This window comes from Dunckerocampus dactyliophorus, chromosome 11 (assembly GCF_027744805.1).
Source record: "Dunckerocampus dactyliophorus isolate RoL2022-P2 chromosome 11, RoL_Ddac_1.1, whole genome shotgun sequence".
NCBI classification, from domain to species: domain Eukaryota; kingdom Metazoa; phylum Chordata; class Actinopteri; order Syngnathiformes; family Syngnathidae; genus Dunckerocampus; species Dunckerocampus dactyliophorus.
In genome coordinates, this window is record NC_072829.1 from 9,335,522 (window position 1) to 9,358,494 (window position 22,973).

General features: G+C 42.0%; 1 protein-coding gene across 3 annotated transcripts in view; it reads right to left on the minus strand.

Annotated features, from left to right (window-relative positions):
* Positions 1 to 1,441: 1,441 nt before the first annotated feature.
* The window catches only part of glra4a (glycine receptor, alpha 4a), a 56,832-nt gene continuing 35,300 nt past the window's right edge, over positions 1,442 to 22,973 (minus strand). Inside the window, exons 4-10 of one of the 3 annotated variants that reach the window (XM_054792309.1) lie at positions 22,736 to 22,959; positions 19,255 to 19,337; positions 14,733 to 14,870; positions 12,980 to 13,194; positions 7,612 to 7,761; positions 3,977 to 4,090; positions 1,442 to 2,224 (exon numbers count right to left, since the gene is read on the minus strand). In XM_054792309.1, coding sequence (XP_054648284.1) covers positions 1,934 to 2,224; positions 3,977 to 4,090; positions 7,612 to 7,761; positions 12,980 to 13,194; positions 14,733 to 14,870; positions 19,255 to 19,337; positions 22,736 to 22,959 — 1,215 coding nt within the window. In that variant the 3' untranslated portion in view covers positions 1,442 to 1,933. The remainder of the gene's footprint in view (positions 2,225 to 3,976; positions 4,091 to 7,611; positions 7,762 to 12,979; positions 13,195 to 14,732; positions 14,871 to 19,254; positions 19,338 to 22,735; positions 22,960 to 22,973) is intronic. The other 2 variants (XM_054792310.1, XM_054792311.1) reach the window with 2 other exon arrangements.

Sequence of the window (22,973 nt, forward strand, 5' to 3'; positions counted from 1 at the left end):
AGCGAAGCCTGCTCTTTTAGGGAAGTCGTGGACGTATACAACAACGTAACATTAAGGACTGGAACAGGAGGACACAAACGTTAGCAACACTAGCATAGCTTATGTGAGCTAGAGTGGTAACATTACAGTGTCACTTTAACAATAACATGAAACAGAACAAAACAATGAAACTTACAGCTCCCACGATAGTTGGCAGAGCTCAAGGCTTTATTTTAAGATGTGTAGTGAAGCCTGCTTATACTGTATATTTTTTGCTCACTGAAGACGGCGGACTCATCTAGCTAGGGGCGGGTCAAAGGCGGTATCACGTCCATGAGGAAGGAGGGTATTCCTTCATGTAGTCATGAAAAGTCACATCTTCTTAAACGACCCTTTCAAATCCTTCCCTCTAACAAGTGCACTAAACAAGTGAAGGAGATTATACATTTTACTCATGTTTGGTGCTCATAAACAGACTCTGAAGAACACATGTTACTGTTGCTAACATACTGTATAAAAGTCACTTTTGCATAATAGGCGACCTTGTATTTAAATGTATTTCCCTTTTCTGTGTGTTCTAAAGAAAGAAAAACAGCTAGCATGTGGGAGCTAACAACGCACGTAACGGGACACACCTATTTTGACTATAAACCCCAAAAAAGCCCTCCAAAAAACGGCAATGTTCCATTTACATAGGCGCCCTGTATATACACCAAGCGACAACGGCATTGTTATTGTAGCAGCTAACATAAACAACTATTTCTTTGGCGTAGTGACACGGCGCTTCACACCACTACCGAAAGGTAAGGGCCCACTCCAAAACAATGCGATAGGACACCCATCTGTACTGACAGGAAACAAGAACAAGCATATAAGCTTAGAGGATGTACGACGTAGCGTATCACAGAGTAGGTATCACACCATGAATATGTGAACGTGAATCATGTTGATCATGCACCCTCCTTTGCATGATATCATTGTGTTGCAAACGTTGCACAGAGCCGACCACTCTTTTTATGAAATGAATCCAAACTTTTTAGCCGCTTCTTCTTCTTTGTTGGTGTTTGCTGGCTATTTCTTCCGGTCGGCGAGCATCAAATCTAGGAATGAAAATAAAGTCATTTTAACAATCGGAGTGTTAGTCCTGGTTCCCCTCGATGCTCGAGTCTCAATACCCAACCCTGGTTGACGCGAATAATTCTTCGTTTGTTGTGGTGTATTCTCTTGGAGCAATGTCCTACTCGCCATATACACGAAGCCTTTTCACAGACATAAACATGGTATGCCTCTCTGTGCAGCAGAAACACTCGATTTCTATCGTCATGTCTTGGCAAGCTCCACAGTCATGCCGGTCCTGACTTGGGGACCGTCAATTGATTTAAAAAGGAGCCAAATGCAGAAAAGCATTTAATGTTGACTCAGGCAAAATGAATTGTGCTTTGTGTGGTTTCATGAACGGCTTTATTATAATTATTACACACTGTCATATACTGTATGTATATAATCTCATTACAAGTAGGTAAAGTCACCACTTTGCCAATATTTGTAAATAAATATCAAAGATCCCTTTCCTACACCTGTTTGTTTAACCAAAAGTGTAGAAAAAACTCATTGTTGTTAGAATCTTCTAAAACATTCAGTGATGAAAAGTGTGGAAATTCAAGTCTCATCCCACCAGTCTCAACCTTGAAGTCCTCACTCGATCACATCGTCAACATCGTCAAGGATCCAGACGTTTGTGTCTCAGATTCCACCTGGAAGAGGGCGATCGCCAATGCCAACAGCGCCATCACTCAATCCCCTCAGATCAACTTTTAAGGTTTTTTTGGCTTGATAACCCGGAGACACGTCCGAGCACAGCGTTTATTCCCGATTCGAGAGGAACATGCACCTCTTTGGCACATCTCCTCACAATATGGGAGGCAGACCTGGCAAAATCCAAAGTGGACGGCCTTTACAAATTTGCATGGATGTCCTCGTGTCGCAGCACTTTGTAGGTGACCCAGTAGAAGATGTTGAAGATGAGGAAGCTCAATGGGAAAACGGCTCTGGAGATGGTGTCGATGCGCTTGGCCCGGTCAACGAAGCGCTTGTGGAGGACCTCGCCATCGCATACGGTTACAGGGGGCGGGGGTCCGAAGACAGTGGCCCCCTCCATGGCGGTGCCATCCTTAGACTGCAGGCTGTGACCCAGTCCGTAACCCCTGAAGTAAAATCCGCGGCTCTCCCTCACCAGCTCCTCCTCCTGTGGAGTCAAGCAGAGGGAAAACACATTGGCCTTGCTGTCATCAGGGATTAAATCACAGAATTTCACGGCTTCCTCTTTTGAGCACAGAATCATTGGACCGCCATTGTGACTTCAGGCTCCGAAGCCGTTTAGATACTACACAACAATTAGTCAGTAATTGCATGCACAAACCCAGTTTATATCCTCAAATGTGACCTATTTCTCAGTTTTGACTGCATTTCCTAATCTGGATAAGTGGAACTGACACATCCTGAATCTGTTTGGACGTCAACACCCAGTGGAGAGCCTAATTCCATGATGAATTTTAATAAGAAAAGCTCAGTTCGGGTCGTACATGAGCACAGAGGGAGACTGTTTTTGCTGTTTTCTTGTCACTAGTTTATAGATTGAGACAGTGGTTCTCAAACTTTTCCCACCACATCAGAAATACTACGCTTTGCAATGTTTTTGTACTTACAGATAATTGGCTTGCAGCAAATAAGGTAGGCTAAATAATAATTCAGCACATTTTAAATTTTGATTTGTACAATTATTTCACAGGTGCATTTCAATTGGTTTTTTCCATAAGGAAATGTGGTGTTCCTGAGTACCACTAGATGGAACGCGCATACCACCAGTGGTACTCAGACCACATTTTGAGAAAGACTATCATGGCATACTGTGCAAAAATGTTAAGCCCCCATCACACTAAGCACAAATCGGCACAAATGAAGCAGAACCACTTGGAATGAAAAAGTTCAAAAATTCTTGCCACATTTGGGAGAGGAGCTGATATTCGTGACTTTGCCGCCGGCCGGTGGATGGAGCTCAGCTCCTTTTTTCCTTGCCGGCATGACGTGATGTAAATTGGCGATGCCTCAATGGTGAGTGATGTTTCAGCGGGCTTGTTGGGTGTCAGCACCTCTTTTCAGCACCTCTGCACTGTCAACACCGGCGGAAGCTGGTGGAATTACCTTGGCTCCTTTTTTCCTTGGCGTATGAAGTTTGTTGCTTTTGATACCATGTACTCCCATTATTGTGCTATATAAATGTTGTGAATAATATCGATTATCGACAATAATTTGTTAGAGAATTATCATCCAGCAAAATTTGTTATCATAACAGGCCTACTACTCCCAAAAATGTTTGACTTTTCATGCATATTTATCCAGAAGAAATGTGGAACCTTTGGTGGCGTTGACTTTAGAGATGCCACCGTATAACCAGATTGTCACTCAGCAGACCCCCAGTCAAAACTGTATGCTTGCCGTTAGGAGGCTACTTCCTGGTTCATGAAGAACAGCGAACAGACCCATTTTGATTCTGGGGGTGGGATCTTTTCCATCAAGCGGTAAATATACATTTCTGTTGCGGCACCTTTTCTCCGGATTCTCACCAAAATGTTATAGGCTCATCCTTGATGCATTTTGGTTCATATTTCTAAGGGTCTTGTGGAATATCTTTTTGTATTTTTATACGATTCTGCTGTTTCTCTCCTGTTTACTGTATCAACGCTTTTGCACAGTGCTGAAAAATTGAACCTATTCAATTGTTATTAAAACATGAGTCACCTTATTGTCTTAAAAAACAGAAATGGAGTAAAAAGGTATATTGTGCATGGACTAATTCCTACAAACAGACAGCACAGTGGGGATAAAACACACATTTGTGGGACTTGCAGCAGGGTCAGTTAGTGAGGGTTGAACACTCATTGGGGTCAAAGGTGAAAGGGTCCACACGGGGTCCACACTTTTTTTTTTTTTTTTTTACCCTGACACAGGCGCTGCAGTGCTGCGTCACATTCCTGCAGGTGGAATCGCTAGCAGGAATGTCACTGTTCATGTTCCGTAACGACTCCACGCTCCCATTCCGACAGGCGAGTTCCTCCATTGGGGGAAAGCAAGACACACAGTTGAAATTATTGTCACCGCTCCTCTCTTATCATAAAAAAAAAAACTGAAAAAAACACCATTCTGATTTAAAAATTTTGGGAACTTCATTGGCTGATTTGCTACAGGGGGTGCATTCAATTAAAGAAATCGCAGCATCATGCCAGGAATTAAATGAATTAAGATGCTTTTGGTCCAAGGTTCACTATGACAATACAGAATATTACTTTCATTGTGGGTGTTTAGGGAGGATTATTTAAAGACTTTAATAAAGACATGAGTAGATTTAGTTTTTTAAATACGTAAAAATGATTTTCATTAAATACAAAAACGGGGTGAGCAGTTGCTTGAGTAGCCAAAAGATGAGTGAAAGTGAAAAAAGGTAACATTAAGGAGTGGGACCAAACGTTAGACACAATGGCTAACATTACAGTTACATTTTAACAGTAACATCATGCTAGGTTAGCCTATTTGCTGAAGAAAAAAAGAAAACAATGAAACGTATAGATCCAGTGTGCCCTGGAGGGGACATGGAGAAATAAAAATATGATGGGTAAAAAAAAAAACAACAAAAAACGAACTCTTACATAACTTATGTTATGTAAGATATGTTCTGCGTTCCCTCGCAAAAGAGTTTTGCGACATTTGCGACATTGATGCCAACCGCCATAATACAGAAGAAGAAGACATTTGTAGACGGTCCCTGTGCTCTGGTCTCGCTGCCGGCTTCTCCTAGAGATCAATATAAGTCAGACTGCACAGAAGACAGCTCGTTTTGATAAAAACTGAGTTGTAGCTGTTTGTCTGTGTTGCCACGGTTGGAAAGAGGTATGGTTTACTGTGTTAGAGCCATTCACTTGGGAGTACACGGAAGTGCAATGCCCTTAAAGAGTTTAGCGAGGTTTAGCGAGAGACAAATATGGAAATAAAACAACCATTGTGGTTGAGATCCTGAGGGAACTGCAAGGGCATAAAACTCACTCTGGGACATTCTGGTGCAGCAGATAACCCACTGAACGTAATATCAGTGGAAAGTAAAGTGCCCAATTCCATTCTGAGGGAATCCAAAGAAAACCCCAAAACGATGTTTCAACATCGAACCAGTTAAACAAGTTGTTATCATTTCTAAAAGATCAAGAAAGCATTCTTGAACAAGTTCATCAACGCAATATACATTTCTTCAGGAAACCTGGCTACGCTTTTGAGAGAAAACAAGCATTTACCAAAACATCGACCTCAACAAGGCACCCTGAAAGCACATTGTGTGTGGAGATGATGGACATCATGATAAAATCTTAAGTCTTGGACGGCACGACAAAAAACTTGATGTAGCAAAATTGGGAGCCTTTGAATTATACAGTATCTAAGATGCCGTGATGAAGACGAGCCCTGCGATACAGCGTACCTCTGCAACAGAGCAGAGTGCAAGAGGGACCATCATTACTTTCTCTGTCCAAGAAAGGAAAAGGACATTGAAAGAAGGAACGAGAGAACTGTCAATCTTACCAGCAAACAGATTCAACTATTCTCTAACTTGTCACCCGAAGGTGCAGAGGAGGTCAAAATGCGCTTGTCTAAATGCTAACCTGGAAAATGCTTAAGAAGTTAACAAACACATCAAGCAGTACCGCATAATGACACAGCAAAGATTGGTGAAAAGGCCATCACTAAAGGCAACACTGAAGACCGACCAGCTGGTTGCATTGCTGAGGCAGCTATGCAAGAAACCACCAGGGGAAACATTTCTCACCTCTGGAAGAGGATCTACAAGAACACAAAGTTCTTCAAGACAACCACGTGGAGGTGTTCGGTCAAATTTAGCTTGACAACGAAGAGACGCCCCTATTTAAATGATTGTAACGAGAGAAGACCAGAGAGAACACTGGTAAGTATTGTTGATTCTAAGATACAAATGTGTTTAGTCTGTGTGGTAATTTGATGCTATTCCTCTTTGATTCAAAGGTTATCAACCTAACCTGACAAGCTCCCGTAAAGAGTTCAAGTATGAAATAAAACTCAAGAAAGTCTACCGGAGTTGAGCTGATAGAGCGTCCTCTACGATCTTCACAGCCGTTTCAAGTGCAGGCTGGCTTAAGGCCAAAAGAACTTGACATAAATCTTGCTGTTTCGTGGTTGAAAACAACAATGCATATAAGCATTTTCAAGCATAAAAATGGCTAAATGAACTAAAATACAAATATAAGGCATACAGAAGATGCATGTAAAGATGTTGTCATATGTAGTATTCTACTCTGATCACTAGGTGTCAGTAATGTTACTGTAATGTCTGATGAGACACAGAAGCACCACACTTGATCGCTGGAAAACCTGGCTTTTACTGCAGGCTTAAATTACTCCACAACAGGCAGAATCATCCCTAACAGGGGCTACTGCCAAGATAAAGCAACTCACTGTTTACCCTCCCACCCATCTCCACTAGCACTGGAACACATTTACAGCAACCACACGAGCACGAGTCTTAAATTATCTATGTCTTTAATTATATCCACTATATTGGGTAATACAAATGTAAAGGTAACTATAGGGGTGTTATTTCATGTCTAGAGGGCTCTAATAATGTTAAAAACTGAATTTAGAAGGTCGTAAGCAGGATTTCTATGCTTCAACTACAACAATATTCAACTTATATATAAGGAATCCGATTTTGCAGAAATTCACTTACCTGGAACCATTTAACCACGATGAACGAGGGACTACTGTACATGGAACAGGCTCATCTAGCTAGGGGCTGGGTCATAGGTGGTATCATGTCCATGAGGTCCATATGTTAGGTAGGTGATGCTCTAGTTAGAACATCATTAAAAAAGCAGAAAATGTATTTTCCTCATCTATAAAGCTTAAAAACACAACAACACAATCAGGTTATAACTGAGTAGAACGTGGCGAGGGACTGTTGAGACCGTTGACAAGAATTATTCCTGTGTAGCACACACACACACAAAATAAGTTGATTTTGTGGGGGGGCGTTTGATAATGTTGCTAACAAAGTCAATACAACGTGATCAAAACACGACATGGAAAATAAATGAGGTTCATGAGTGAAGGCTAAAGGATTTTGATTATTTGTTGCTGCTTGTTTTTTCTGCATGTAGAGCCAGGAACACATGGTCAAAGACGACTGCAGCGTATCCCACTGGGCATCCTACCAATTGTTTACGCATCAGCCTGTGTCACTGAGGGGGTTAGAGGAGCCGCGGGGTCGTCCGGCTGACTCCGTCAAATGTAATGTCAGAGGGAAAGGATCACCACGGCTCTTCACAGGTCAGCGCTTGCCATGGCAACCAGCCACACTGAAAGAGCAAATCTTCCTCATGTGATATGACAGCCAGCTGTAGCGTATTGATGTTGTCACTTCCTGGATATACTGCAGCCCCGCAATAATGGGAGGCATAAGTTATGGAGCCTGACAAGGAGCGCTGTGTGTGTGTGTTTTTTTTACATTCTGCACTTTGTGACAGTCTGTTTTTCTTTTCAGGCCGCTTGATTTACACTCACGATTCTTTGCTGCCGCTGCTTTTTCCTCAGCCTGATGAACTCCTTGTGCTGCCTGGAGACAAAGTTGACCGCCGCGTACTCCAGCAGGGCGGCGAACACAAACAGAAGGCACACCGCCATCCAGATGTCGATGGCCTTCACGTAGGACACCTGGGAACACACAAGGTCAGGGGTCCCACCGTCAATAGGCGGACCGATAAGGTTGATGGATTGGACGCGTTTTGGGTCACTCGTGGCGTGCGATGACATACGTGTTTAGCTTGGCCTAGAATTGTAATGAGTCAGTGGGATTGTGGGCACTTGACACATAGCCATGAGACAGGTCACGGTTAAGGCTCGGGGAGAACCCAACCACCCCGCCGTCCCCCTAGTCCCAGTCGCTCATGAGAGAGAGATGTCGTGACGCATCAGCAACGCCTGCTGAGCACGTGCGGAGAGGAGAATTCAGCCAAGTGAGCAGCAGTTTGCTGACTGTTACGAACGCAAAAACTACAATGGGGGGAAAAGGAAATGACACGACACCACTGTCAAAGTAAAAACTTTTTTCACATTGTCAAACACGGATTGTGTGAATTTAGAATCAAATTTTCTCATAAGAAATAACTGGGTTGTTTATTTACCTCATTGGTGTTAACTGGCAGGAGGCAATAATTGGAGACAGGCTGTTATTTCCAAAATATATATATCGCAAATTTTCCAAAAACTTGCTGAATGATTTGGAGCGCATGAGAAAGTGAAAAGGAAAACATAGCTCTGACCACATGGTCTGTACTGTATATCGAACCACACAGCAGCAGCAGAACCAATGTTGTAATAGTGGTGAACTGCTTAGCGCTGATGAGTTCATTGTAAACAACACAGTTGTTAATACCAATGTACTTGCCTTACAGACAGTTATTTGCTTTTGTACAACACGCACCCGCCAACTATAGGATTTGAAGGTGAATTGAATAGAGGTGTTAATCGGAGTCTGTTCCAGGGTCAAACTGTCGCCATCATAAAATTCTTTAACTGCACAGGCAACAAGTAACATTTTACAATACAAAATGTTACATTACGATGTTACATTACAAAATGTTACAGCGAGTAACATTTTACAACATTGCTATCTGTCATACAAGTGTAAAAAGAAGTTCACCTAAATGCCCGAGTGGTAAGTGTCTTCACATAAATGTTTTCCAGTGTACATTTCCTGTTACTTGTATTCATATTGTTTACTATGCCTGATTGTACTTAGCAGCCAGGACAGAGACGGATGCCGCTTTCTGACAACAATAAGTTCTATTTTCTGTTCTATGGTTATCATCACACACAGTGCTGTTACAGAGTATCCACGGTGGCTTGAAAAGTCTAAAATCCAATCGTTTGAATTTAAGTCCTTACGATGTCTAAAATTCTCCTAAAATTGTATACAATGTCTTTAATACGACTTCGAAAGGTCTTAAGAATGTACTGTATTAACTTGACTTTGATTTAACACAAATGCATGAACTTCAGCCTCGCTATTTGTTTGGATTTTTGAGGACGCTGCAACATAACTACAAAACGGAACTAGAGTACCAGTGCAGTCCGGTCAGAATTTATTGAGCACAAGCAGCTTGTCTGCTGTCTGTGTACCGCAGTGTGTTTTTCAGGTTTATTTCTGCCAGCATGGATGTGAAATGGGTCTGAAATTATATTCATCTTCTTTAAAAAGTGTGAAATTCGATTTGTGGAAACCTGCAGAATCCCTGTGTTCAAGGCTCGCTGTACAACTTCTGACTAGCCCACCTGCTTGTACAGTATTACAGACAGCAAGTAAACACCATTACTCACCTTTATTCATGGGGTACTTTCATGTAAATGTTCATTTTAGGAAAACATCTCTACATAAAAGTTGAAGTCAAATAATCTGCTGTTGCAGATCTACGTTTAAAGTAGAAACAGTCGTCAAATGTCTGTCACCGTTAAGGACAAATTCAAAAAGTATACAGCAAAGCCTTTTTGCTTTACGATACACTACTGTTGAAATAAAAGAGTGTCGGGCAGACTTCCAGCAGTGATTAACTGTAATGGACGCAGTTTAGTTTATACTGAAAGAAACAGGTGTCTCTGTCGTATTTTTCGGTCACCACCCCTCATTACAGCTGATGGCACAACAACATCTGTCGGGACGATCAAGCACAAACTACCAAATAGTTGTTTATTTTATATACATCAAAGTCAGCCTCAAAATGTTAGCACTTGAAACGTCTGTGCAAGGACACTAGTAGTACTTTATGTACTGTGAAGCAGGGAACAATCAGCATGGATTCCGCAGGCTAAATAATGGATTCTTGCATTGTGCTGTCCTAAAATTGGCAATGCAGCACATTTACTGGGGGTGATTTGCATTCGAAAAAAATCTCAAAAGTAGTCCAAACCATCACACATGACATCTTGCGAGACGTCAATCACGGTGAGCATACACTGTATTAGATCCTCAAGTGTGTTTTGCTTTTTTTCTTTGGCTTTATTAGGATGTTACCACGAAGCAGAGGCATGTGATGAAGACCACAGAACCGGAAAATAACCGTCCTGTGTCCAGGCTGGTCAGTACAATGTTGCTAATAAGAAAGGAAGAACTGAATGTGCATTGGAAAATAGTCAGGTCATTCAATTCTCTGTCCAGGCAGTACAACACGACTACATCAACAATAATATAATGTACTGTATAGTACAATGCCGATACAGGAAGAATGTATACCGAAAGTGAGTATATGCAAGGCAAACAAGTGCTTAATTTGTTTTCACACTTGTATTACAGTTAAAATGTGAGGTATTATGTCTCAAGAGACTGTATTATAAAGATGGTTTGATAAAAAATAGATTATCCTTGAACCTAAGTCAAACTAAAATAATGCTATTATGCATGCGCAAATACAAATTGGCGGTGTGGACATTGAAAGAGTAAAAAAAATAATTTTGGGGGGATCATAATAGATGAAAAAATGAGCTGGAAATCTCACATTAAAAATATACAACATAAGGAGGAGAGAAATACTTAAATATTGAATAAAGCTAAATTTGTCCCTGACCAAAAATCACTCCATACACTTGACTGCTCTGTGGTATTAACCATAACTAACTTATTGTGTAGCGATGTGGGGTAATAGCTATATAAGTAATCTTCCCTCGCTAAATGTCCTGCAGAAAAGATCAGCTAGGATAATCCATAATGCCACATCTAAATAACATAGAAATCCTTTATTTCTAAAATCACAAATATTACAATTTGCAGATTTAGTAAATCTAACAGTTAAAATTATGCATAAAGCAAACAATAACCCGCTGGGAGGGTAGGATTAAATAAGCTTTGCTTCTTCCTACTCCTTTTGGACATGTGGAACTGTGAACTGTATTACGTGATGTATTACTCTGTAACTTGTATGCATGTTCAAATAAAATTAAATCATTACCATTACCATCAGGTAATATGACTAAAAAGGTGACTGTAGGGGTGCCATTTAAGACTTAAATAAAATTTGTGCTCGGGTGTGTTGCAGTAAATGTGTCCCGGATGTGTGGAGGCCAGGAAATGACATTGTGAGGTCATTATTTTTTGTGAGGTCATTCGAGGATGTCACGAGACGAGGCATGAGATTGGGTCCACAAGAACGAGAGATGATATCTTCAAATTAATTTTCAGAAAAGTGCTCAGAAAATGTTAGCTTGGCATGGGTTACGGCCCCAATAGTAGCCTTTGTTATTATTCTGATTATTATTTTATTATTATTATTGTGCCTGTTGTGAGACAATTCAAACCTGCAATAAAAGCCTGCACTTCCAGAGATGACGTGTGGTGTCACCATTACGTCACTGACACCTAGTGACCAGAGTAGAATACTACATTCACAATTTCAATGTGTCTTCTTAATGCGTTGTATTTGTTTAGTTCATTTAGCCGTTTTTATGCTTGAAAATGTTAAATTAAGACAAAAAATACATAACACTTGCTTAAATATGCTTTTAAAAAAAGTAAAACAGCATGATTTATTAATGAATATATTTTAAAAAAAATGTGATAGCGTGAAGCCGCGAAATTCAAACCTCAATGTGGCGAGGGATGACAGTACAGCTTAAAAAGGTGGCAACACTTTGACCCTGAGACATTACTTCCATTATAATGCACTCTGATGGGAAAAATAGTTTTGAATTGAGAACGTGAGAAATGAGGAAGTGGTAAATTGTGCCTTGCACCTAATGTTGCACCTACCTAATGTTGTGGCAGGTGATGGTTGAAAGTATGTGTGTCTGTGTTTTCGGCACGTGACCCAGTGCACCACATGGAATCAGGGACAGTTGTGGTTACTATGAGAAATACCGTGTCCACAATTTCCTCATTTTGTGTCTTCAGTGTAGCGGTGATACCCCATGAGGCAGAAATCCTGTTGCTATGGTTACCTGCTGCAATTGCATCGCCTAAAACACATTGATTTGATGGCCGATCATGAGAAACTTGTGTTTTTCTTTCCTAATCACAAAGAAAAACCCAAACAACCTGACTTTGTTTTGAGTACAGTATGACCTCACTGTTTGTCCTCACCTCACATGGGACTTGTCTCTCTCTCAGGTTTGTCCCCAGTCCTTGTCCTACATTCTGTCTAGTGCAAAGTCATTATTTCATCACCCAAATAAGCTCATCCCAGGACATCCCATTGCAGAGTGTCCCCTTTCGATGTCTTTGCAAGACAAGGACGGTAAATCCCTTTCTGATCCGCAATTAATCAAATGTTGAGTGTTTTGGTTTGGCTTTTTAGGCTGGGATGGAAGGAAATTTGTCATTTTTTGTGAGGTCATTTGAGGATGTCACGAGACGAAGCACGAGCTTGGGTCCACAAGAACGAGAGATGATAATTTAGCATACATTTTCAGAAAGGTGCTTTAAGTGAAAAGTGTTTTAAGAAAACTGCCACTTTCATATTACTGTATTATCATTCATAGTAGACATTGTTCATGGTCTTGATTGGCTTCTGGTTGCCCTTTTCTCGCAATATAGCGAGAAACCTCATCACGGAAAGATCTACACCCCTACTATACACACATGCTTAATGTTAGCATGCCCTGTTGTCTCCACTTTGCTGCAGCTGCCCTCAGTCTCCACTCGGATGAACTATGTCTCCATACCAACAGCCGGCATTTCTTTTTGTGACTGCTACATTCAATGCCGCATGGTTTGCGCAGTCACAAATTAAGCACTACTGTTTTTAAGTGGAAAACCGACCACTCCTAACAGAGGCAAGTAGACCCATGGAGGTACCGTGCAGTCAAAAAGGCATAAGTTTTTAAGTTTTAAACCGTTCAAAACTGCAGTTTTCTTTTAATCCTCATACACGTTAAGCCCATTTACCTTTGGCAGCGAGGCCCGAGACCCGGAACTCTGTGTGGTCATGGTGAGCACGGTGGTGATGCCCAGACCTACTCTGGCGGGGGCGGCGTCCATGTTGATCCAGAAAGACACCCAGGAGAGGATGACAATGAGGAGTGATGGGATGTACATCTGGATCAGGTAGTAGCCCATCTGACGCTCCAGGTGGAACTTCACCTCGATGCAGGTGAACTTACCTGCGGTGCACATCACACACACACACACACACACACACACACACACGCACGCACACACACACAGGTACAATGGTGTGAAAAAGTGTTTGCTCCCTTCCTGATTTCTTATTTTTTTGCATGTTTGTCACACTTAAACGTTTCAGATCATCAAAGACATTTAAATATTAGTCAATGACAACACAACTGAACACAAACTGCAGTTTTTAAATAAAACTTTTTTATTATTAAGGGAGAAAAAAAAATTCAAACCTACATGGCCCTGTGTGAAAAAGTGATTGCCCCCCCTGTTAAAACATAACTGAGATTAATTGAGATCTATCATTCTGGAAAAGGTTATAAAACCATTTCTAAAGCTTTGGGACTCCAACAAACCACAGTGAGAGCAATTATCCACAAATGGAGAAAACATGGAATAGTGGTGAACCTTTCCAGGAGTGGCCAGCCAACCAAAATGACCCCAAGAGCGCAGCGACGACTCATCCAGGAGGTCACAAAAGACCCCACAACAACATCCGAAGAACTGCAGGCCTCACTTCATCAGTTAAGGTCAGTGTTCATGACTCCACCATAAGAAACACACTGTGCAAAAACGGCCTGCTTGGCAGAGTTCCAAGACTAAAACCAAAGTGTGACAAACATGCAAAAAAAAAAAAAAAAGACATCAGGAAGGGGGCAAAGACTTTTTCACACCACTGTATTATCTTTGTGAGGCTGTTGAATCAATCAAAGAAGAACTTGGAATAATATAAATGCAACAGTTAATGCTACAATGCTACAATTAATTGCTGAGTCTCTTATAGTTGCAAAAAATAGGAAAAAACTAATTTGCGCCGTTTCGGCAAACATTGGCGTTAACAGTTGTTGCTGAAGACAATCTCCAGATGTAGCAAGATGCAGCTGTATCTGCATCAGAAGTATCATGCATCAGCATCCAACAGCTTTATCTACCTCTGCATGTGCTTTAAAATGATGGTGTCGATGTTGTTAGAAGTTGTTATAAAAATTGTTTGGAAAATAACACCCTGGAACACCTGCCAGTGTAATATTGTCCACAAACGTAATAAACCACAAACATTATAAAAATCTGCAGTGTAATGTCCATGTAATCCAACAAACGTAATAGTCGCTGCCTGATACGAGAATAACACACAATTTCCCACATATATAATAACTAGAGAGTTATTACGTTATTACAACATTGAAAGTTGAAAATTTGCACTTCTCCACAAACGCAATAAATCTCTGCTAACGTAATAATTATTACATTTGTGGGAAATCGCGTTACATTTGTATTAGGCAGCGGCAATTACGTTTGTGGAAAATGTATTATATCTGCAGGATTATTACATTAAATCTGCAGATTTATGGTGACGTTGGTGGTTTATTACGTTTGTGGACATTACATTGGCGGGCGTGACACACCCTGTCTCTAATTTTCACCTGCTTCCAATTAACGCCCCGTCCACTTTGCAGTTTAAGTAAAACGTGAAAAAAAGAAAGCATGAAGCTTGAGTGCTGGCAATGGACTTGTTGTGTACCTGTGTTGTAATATTTGGTGCAGTAGCCCAAATCCATCTCGTCTTTCAGCACAAACTGTGGCAGTGTGAGGTCGTCGGCCACTTGAACAGGATTTTCAGAGAGCCACTCGAAGATGAGGTCGTTCATAGTGTAGCCAACTGTGGAATAAGTGAAAAAGGTCGGATTATATTAGAGGACAGACTTTCATACTTTTGTAAATAGTTTCACAGAGAAACTTTTGTAAAAACTATGGCTGCCATTGACCAAAACATTTTTTTTAGGGGCAGGGCTTTGCAACTTCATTGCCCTAAAAGTCCCCTATTATCCAAAATTGACTATTTAAATGATATTCTAACAATAATATGTGTCCCTAGAGCCTGTTTTCCAGTTCTGAGAGAAGAGGCTCTCAAATGGTCGCTTTTGAAGTTACGGGCTTTTGTGACGTCGTGAAGGCACAACCTCATTCCTCATGGACATGAAACTGCCTGTGACCCGCCTTTAGCTAGATGAGCCTGTCCCGTGTAGACGTCCAGCACGTCACAAAGAACAGCTTTGTTGTTCAAACGACTATTTGTTGTTTGATCGTGTTGTTTTTCTTCAGCTAACCTAGCATGATGTTGCTGCTAAAATGTGACGGTAATGTTAGCACTTGAGCTCTCATACAGATGTTATGCTCTTCCGAAGGATGTAACCCAGGGGTCACCAACCTGTCATTCGTGATCGACCACTCGATCTTTGGGGCTTTCCCGGTCGATCTCTTTTTTTTTCCCCCCTCATGATATGTTTATATTTAGTTCTGGCACTGTTTAGGGCGGATTTGCTGTTTTTCATACTAGGCACCTTGTAGGGCAGCTTACTGTTTCTTAGGACCAATGGCCCATTCTGGTAGTGATGGGTAGATGAGGTCTTGTGAAGCGTTGCAGACATTACCCAAACTGTATGATACTTTGTTGCTGTGTTGCTCAATACTGACACCTGCTGGATGTTACATCACTGCCGTGACACATCAGACACATCCACTTCGTCGACAGTCTCTAATGGTGTAGGGGTACATGCTGCTCTAGCAAGGCAGGGTGGTGCATGTCTGATCCCAACCATAGAGAGTGTATTTATTAAAAAGAAAAGGACGTTCGTAATGGGGGATGGGGTGGGCCCAGTCTGAAGCATAAATTTCATAGCCAAATAAAACAAATATTTTAACTAAGAGTTACTGAAATGCAGATGAAGAGGAGATGAACTGTTTCAGAGGAACGGGGTGAAATCATGCATTAAAGGAAATAAAACCAAATGGCTTATTTGCCGATATAAGATCAAAATGGTCCCACACGCCGAAAATCGTTCTTTTCCTTCAGTCTCCATGTCACACTGGATTCAATGGAAGAATTGTGCTTGAAAAGATTTGTTCTTATTGCTGAGACGTGGCACCCCGATGACAGAAGTCAGACGCGCTTCCTTATAAACACAGTTGGGCGCCTCACAGACAGGTGAAACAGCAACCGTATCGGTCACGTGACTTTTTCTTAAAGCGGCACGCGCACCGACACGGGGCTTCGCTCTTTGAGCTCGACACATGCACCGACGCGTCGATGTTCCAGGACCCATCACTACATCCTAGCCATACCATACCGGCAGCTGCTGATGAAATGTATTACAGTCTTCGTAGTCCAGTGCGTAGTACAGTATGTCCGTTCGAATGTTCTCAAATCACATATAGCCCTAGCTCTCCACTACAATACGGAAATATCAGCAAAAATAAATTCATTATCAGATCAGTTCCCTCCCCTCCTGGAGAGTGACCAACAGACACGCATTTTGACCACTGAAGACGGCCGTATGCCTCACCACTCGCCAGGCACGCACCCAGCCCTGATCTTGGTCGCCAAAACCCGGGGTGCCAGCGCCAACCAACAACAACACAAAGCTTTGACTTCAAATATGTATCACTTTTACACAATTATATATTAGAGGTGGGTGGTGGGAGGTAAATCTTGCCTAGGTTCACCGCCAAGACCAGGGATCTTGGCCTCAAAAAGGTTCCTGGTGTATCCCAAGGCTTCACTGCCAAATCCTGGCCAACAGCGGGTGACACAAATACCTGGCTAAAGGTTGGCAACCGGTAGCAGGACAATTTCAAATTTCAGCCGGATTTTGCTTTGTTTCTTTTCAGCATTACGATTTCCTTGAACAATATCAAGGAGTTATTGGACGCCTCCACTAATTAGACACAAAGAGAAAGAGGCAGCTCAGGGAGCAACTCTTGAGCTGACCCCCGCCACAGCGCTTGTCACATCAAAGGTCAGCTCAGCACAGCACAACAATGTTGCCGTCGATGCTGCATGAAGGTTGTGAAACAGTACACGAGAATCATATTGTCTCAGTGCTGTATTAGTGTAAGAAATATGCAATTGAATGGAATACGCAGCAATGATTAATTTATGAATATACAACTTTCCTGAAGCTCTTTGAACATCTCGCTCAGGATGAGTCCAATTATCTCGCTCACAGTTTTGTATGATGTCTAATTCGAAGGCTGTACTTGCCTGATTATGCAGTGCATGATATTAAAAATGCATGCCACATGCAACAACAATGCAACAATGCAAGATTCCCGACCACATTTGAATAATACCAATGTCTACTCAGACCCATAAGGCCCCTACATAAATTATTCAAGTTGTTATGGCCTTCTCAGCTGAAAAACAACTGCACGAAAATCCACTTTATCTTGTTCACTAGAGGAGGGAGGAATTCTCTGTCATTCACCTCCTGTAACAAGTGAGGGGAATGGCAATGCTTTCCTGAGATCATCAATGTTTTTTTCCCTCTTTCTGCAGGCTGCAGCTGAGAGGCATTAGGACGTAATTGACGTAGTGTTCAAGGTGCAATAAAAACGTTATCTGTGAGTGACTGGAATACAGAAGATGAAGTAACGACTGTTTGTCATGGCAGCTCTCCTTTTTCATGCAGTGAAGCTGGTGTAAATAACAGCAGGTAAATACTAATGGTGACGTTAGCTGCATACAAATGCTATTTTTATGTATCCTTCAATTCTCACTTTTATTCAGCAGCCTCTTGCATGAAAGAAAATTGGCCTTGGATCGTACAGCACCCCCCCCCCCCACGGTTGTTGTTGTTATTGTTTTTTAACCCACCCACCTCCCTCGCTCTTTCTCATGTTGCCACAGTGACAGTGATAGCAGTAAAACCTTGAATGTTCAGCTCGTGCCAAGGTGGTCACACCCTTTGGTGGTGTACTAGCAGTGTCAACACCAGAGTTTTCATATAATAATATAATAATAGTTACTATGTACAGTATATGGTGGGCTCCCCCTGCTGGTTTATTTTTATTTGTTGGCATTTATTAATCACTACATGGTCAGAAGATGAAGAAACAAAGCAAATGAGTTACTCAAATGATATTTGAAGTTATGCCTCATCATTTCAAGATATTTAAAGTCTGCTTCCTCTGTATGCAAAATACAAAATGCCATCTATAACCAAAGACACACAAATTTCTAAGGAAAATAGTTCAAAAATGATTCCAAAACGAGAGCGACACCAATGCTTGTTAAGTTTCGGAATGTAACCAATATTTTCGGAAAAAATGTGCCCTTTAAAGTTTGAAAGTTTTGAAATTTGAACAGCCGTTGTGCATCACGTCCCCAATTTTACAAGATTTCAACTCATCATCAGAGCAGGTTTCGCTTTTTCTTTGTTTTTTTGTGGCTATTTGGAAACAAAAAGCCAATTCCCAAAGCCACTGCTGCCCAGACGAGTTGTTCAATTGTTATGTAGCTCATGTTCCCATAATTGAAGTCAAATTGTACTTCTTCAGACAACTCAACAGCGCCTCTGCTGGTTATCATACTCTAAAATACAGTAAGTGTATATTGTTCCTTTAATCATGCCTAAACATTACCAGTCCATGACGCACATTCTGTGTAATTTTTTATTATCTGTTTGAAATAAATCATATTGTCTTCAGTACAAAGATAGGGGGTGGGGGCTGCAACCAGCTGGAAGCAAAAACCAATACCTTTTGTTTGTGTGCAATCAGATAAGCACACAAGGGGAGGGAGATAGCAGCTTTCTGCTTGACTTATTTATTTGTGGGGAAATGCTGCTGGGTACGTTTTTGTCCTTGCAACGAAGGGACGCACGGGGGTCACCGCAAGGCACCTAGGGGTCACGGTTAATAACAGTAACGCAAAATTAAAGTTTTATTATTTATATGCTGGAAATTGGTTTTGCCGCGGGTGGGGGACAGATGTTATCTGTTCCACGAGGGCAAGGGGAGGCCATTATTTGCTCCCATTGGCTTTATCAGTGAAAGAGAAAATAGCATTTTAAAGTGGTTTTAATGGCCAACGAGACGCCGCACAGGGGATGCCATTCACAAATGAATACAACATCAGTAAGAAAAATTCCCATAGGCCCAATCTCCTCTAATTGGACGCTTTTTATATACACAACAAAAGGCACAAAAGAGAAAAGCGAGACAAAAGTGGGTAATAGGAAGGCAGGAGAAAGAAGAAGACTCACAGCTCTCAAGCTGCATGGTACACGTCTGAATGTCCATTGGGAAATTCTTCAAGTCCATGGGGCAGGACAGGATGAGAGTCAGCCTGAGATAGAGAAGCAGATTGAAAGGCAGGAGAAAAGCCGCAGGGGGACAGCAAACGGCACAAAAAGGAATCACAGAAACACCAAACATGGACAAGAACACTAAAAAAAAAGATGTGGAATGAACAATCAGCTCAAAGTAGGCTTGTTTGTGTTTCATCCCCAAATATGGATCCCCCATACTGCAAATGTGCAGCTAAAGCGTATTTGTTGTGAAACAGGCGCGTCAATAGGCTGGGAATGCTTCGGGAGAGGGGGGAGCAATTTGGGAGCGTGCGGAGGACACAAGCGGTGTAATTACCTGCTGTGCTGCACTGACCAGAGGGGAGACAATTGCTGCCAGCGGTAAACACTCATGGGCAGCCATTTGCTCGCACGTCATGATGACAGAATGTCTCAACAGCCGGCTGGCTGACGACTTAACTACAAATGATTTCATCTCCTCATATAGTTTGTTGTCATCTGTTTAGAGCAGGCTGAAAGTGTGATGACTCATTACAAAACAAGAACGGCCTAAATCAGGGGCGTCAGACTCGTGCCATGGAGGGCCGAGACACTGCTGGTTTTCTCTCCAAACAGCTTCTCCAGCAGGTGACTTTAATTGATAAGCTCAGAACCTCAAATTCCCGCAAGGAGGTGTTGATCATTAAAATCACCTGCTCTCGTGACCGCATGGAAAGAAAACCTGCGGTGTCTCGGCCCTCTATGGCACAAGTTTGACATGTGGCCTAAATTCATGTAGCAAGTGTTTATTATATCATAAAAACACTTAAAAACTGTTGAATGACTATTGATCTTGAATTTGACTAGGTACAGCCACTTCATTCCTAATTTTGAAAGGCGCTTCCTGCTTTTCGCTGCACTTAATTATGTTAGCTAAGTATGCTCAGCTAACGAGCTCACTTTCTGCTCTTTTAAATGATTAACCCTTTTAGCTGATCTTTTTGTTGTATAGTCTCACTTTAGACATGTTTACATGTCTGCTCATGTAAAGTCGGAGCTGTGGCCGTAAGATGGTTGGTGCCTATCGTGACGGTAATCCCACAACCCGTTGGTGGACATCAGTGATGAGAGACGCCGTGAAGCTGAAGCTTCGGATGACTTCAATATCTTGAATAAATTCTGGACCACCATCCGCCACCCCAACAGGGTGAAGCAGTACACTGTCAACACCATGTATGGTGGAGATGGTGGTGCTGCTGACCTCCACTCGAGATGTTGTGGACCGGTGGAAGGAATACTGCGAAGACCTCCTCAATCCCGCCGACACATCTTCCAATGAGGAAACAGTGCCTGGGGACTTTATGGTGGGCTCTCCTGTCTCTGGGGTGGAGGTTTCCAAGGTGGTCAAAAAGATCCTCGGTGGCTGGGCCCCGGGGGTGGCTGAGATCCGCCCGCAGTTCCTTATGGCACTGCATGCTGTCGGGGTGTCTTGGTTGACACCACTATGCAGCATTGTGTGGACATCGGGAGCGGTGTTTCTGGATTGGCAGACCGGGGTGGTGGTCCCCCTTTTTAAGAAGGGTGACCAGAGGGTGTGTTCTAACTGTCATGGGATCACACTCAGCTGTCCTGAGGATCTGCCGGATAGTTGAATCTCGCATTCAGGATTAGCAGTGTGATTTTCGTACTAGTCGTGGAACTGTGGACCAACTCTACACTCTTGGCAGCGTCCTTTAGGGTGCATGTGAGTTTGCCCAACCAGTCCATGTGTGTTTTGTGAACTTAGAGAAGGCATTCGACCATGTTCTGCAAGGGACTCCTCCAAAAGTATGGGGTACCTGACTACCTAATTCAGGCGGATTCTGTTCATTACAGAATTTCTAGGTGCAGCCATGGTATTGAGTGGATCCGCTTTGGTGGTTGTAGGGCAGGGCCACTGCTTTTTGCAGATGATGATGTCCGGCTGGCTTCAACAGGCCGTTATCTTCAACTCTTACTGGATAGGTTCGCAACTGAGTGTGAAGCAGCTGGGATGAGAATCAGCACCTCCAAGTCCGAGTCTATGGTTCTGGCCCATAAAAGGGTGGCGTGCCATTTCCGGGTCGGGGATGAGATCCTGCCCCAAGTGGAGAAGTTTAAAGATCTTGGGGTCTTGTTCACTAGTGAAGGAAGGATGGAACGCGAGAGAGACAGACTGCGACATCTGCAGAGATGCGGACTCTGCATCGGTTCGTTGTGGTGAAGTAGGAGCTGAGCCAAAAGGCAAAGCTCTCAATTTACGGGTCGATCTACGTTCCTACCCTCACCTATGGTCATGAGCTTTGGGTAGTGACTGAAAGGACAAGACTGTGGGTACAAGCAGTCGAAATTGGCAACTTTTTGTTGTGAAAACACAACAAAAGGTTTGCTAGTGTGTAGTATGGTTAACTATTAGCTGGTCCTTACATGCATTGTTGTTTCAACATTGACAAAAACACCAATGAGGTTGAAGACTTTATTCTACGTTTCCAAATGTATTTTTAAAAAGCAAGGCTGGAGCTTCAAACTGTTAGCATATATTTGACGTATGTTAAATACTGCCGCCTGTCCTTGCTATGGACAAAAATATTGCACTTCATAGTTAACAGCATTGATATTTCACTGCTGGAATGGCTCTTGTTTTACCTAATATTTTATAATGCATCATATTGAGAAGTATTAGAAATACTTTGGGCCCCTATTTTCTTGTACTACTACTACATTCCACTAAACTTATTTGATGAATTGGGAAAATGGACACTACATTGCAATTTGTAAAATATTTGACAACTAAAATGTGGAAAAGTAAGAATGATAAAGTCCAATTTACAGTCTAAAAGTAAATTCATCCCTTCATAGTTCACTAATTGAAATACTTTGAAACTCTTAAGCCCCCAAGTTATTATAGTACAATACAATTTTTTAGTTAATATCTTTATCATTTTTATTCATGTATTTTAAAAGATTATTTGCTGTCTTTTTTAAATATTTCACTTTTTTGTTTTTTTTTCATTGTATTTATTATATATTACTTACTTGTATAGTGAGGCATGGGCGGCCATTTTGACTTGTAAGGTGTAAGGCTGTGTTTCAGTTTGCGCACTTGCGTACTTGCACTTAGCATTTTGAGTGGATAAGTGCATTCCATCTAGAGGTATGGCAAAATGCAGTGTGCCACCATTGCACTCAACACTACCCGGAAAAGAAGAAGAAGCAGATAAATATTGCGTTTGTCATTTCTGGTAAGTGCACAATGGCAATAATTGATTTACACCAATTGATTGCCAACAAGTACGAAGTCTACATAGTACATTCATACTGAAGCGTAAGTACGGAAGTGCGGAAATGTAAACACAGCCTCAGACTCTTGGGGTTACCAAATATGGTAATATGGCCTATTCAGCCCTGTTTATGCCCAGATTACAAATTGTCCCCTTACCTGATGCTGTACAGAACGCTGCCGTCTTGGAAAATCCGTAGTAGCTTGTTGTCAGTGGTGACCTCGTGGAAATTGGCTCCCTTCTCGTTGGCAAAAAACAAATCGGGTTTCCAGATGGAGTCCAACATGGACGGATCCAGATCCAGAGAGTCGTCCGGGTATTCTCTGTATGCCAAACGGGGGTCATTCCAATTTTGACGGAGAAAGACGTTGAGCCTGTAGTCCTGTTGGGGAGCGG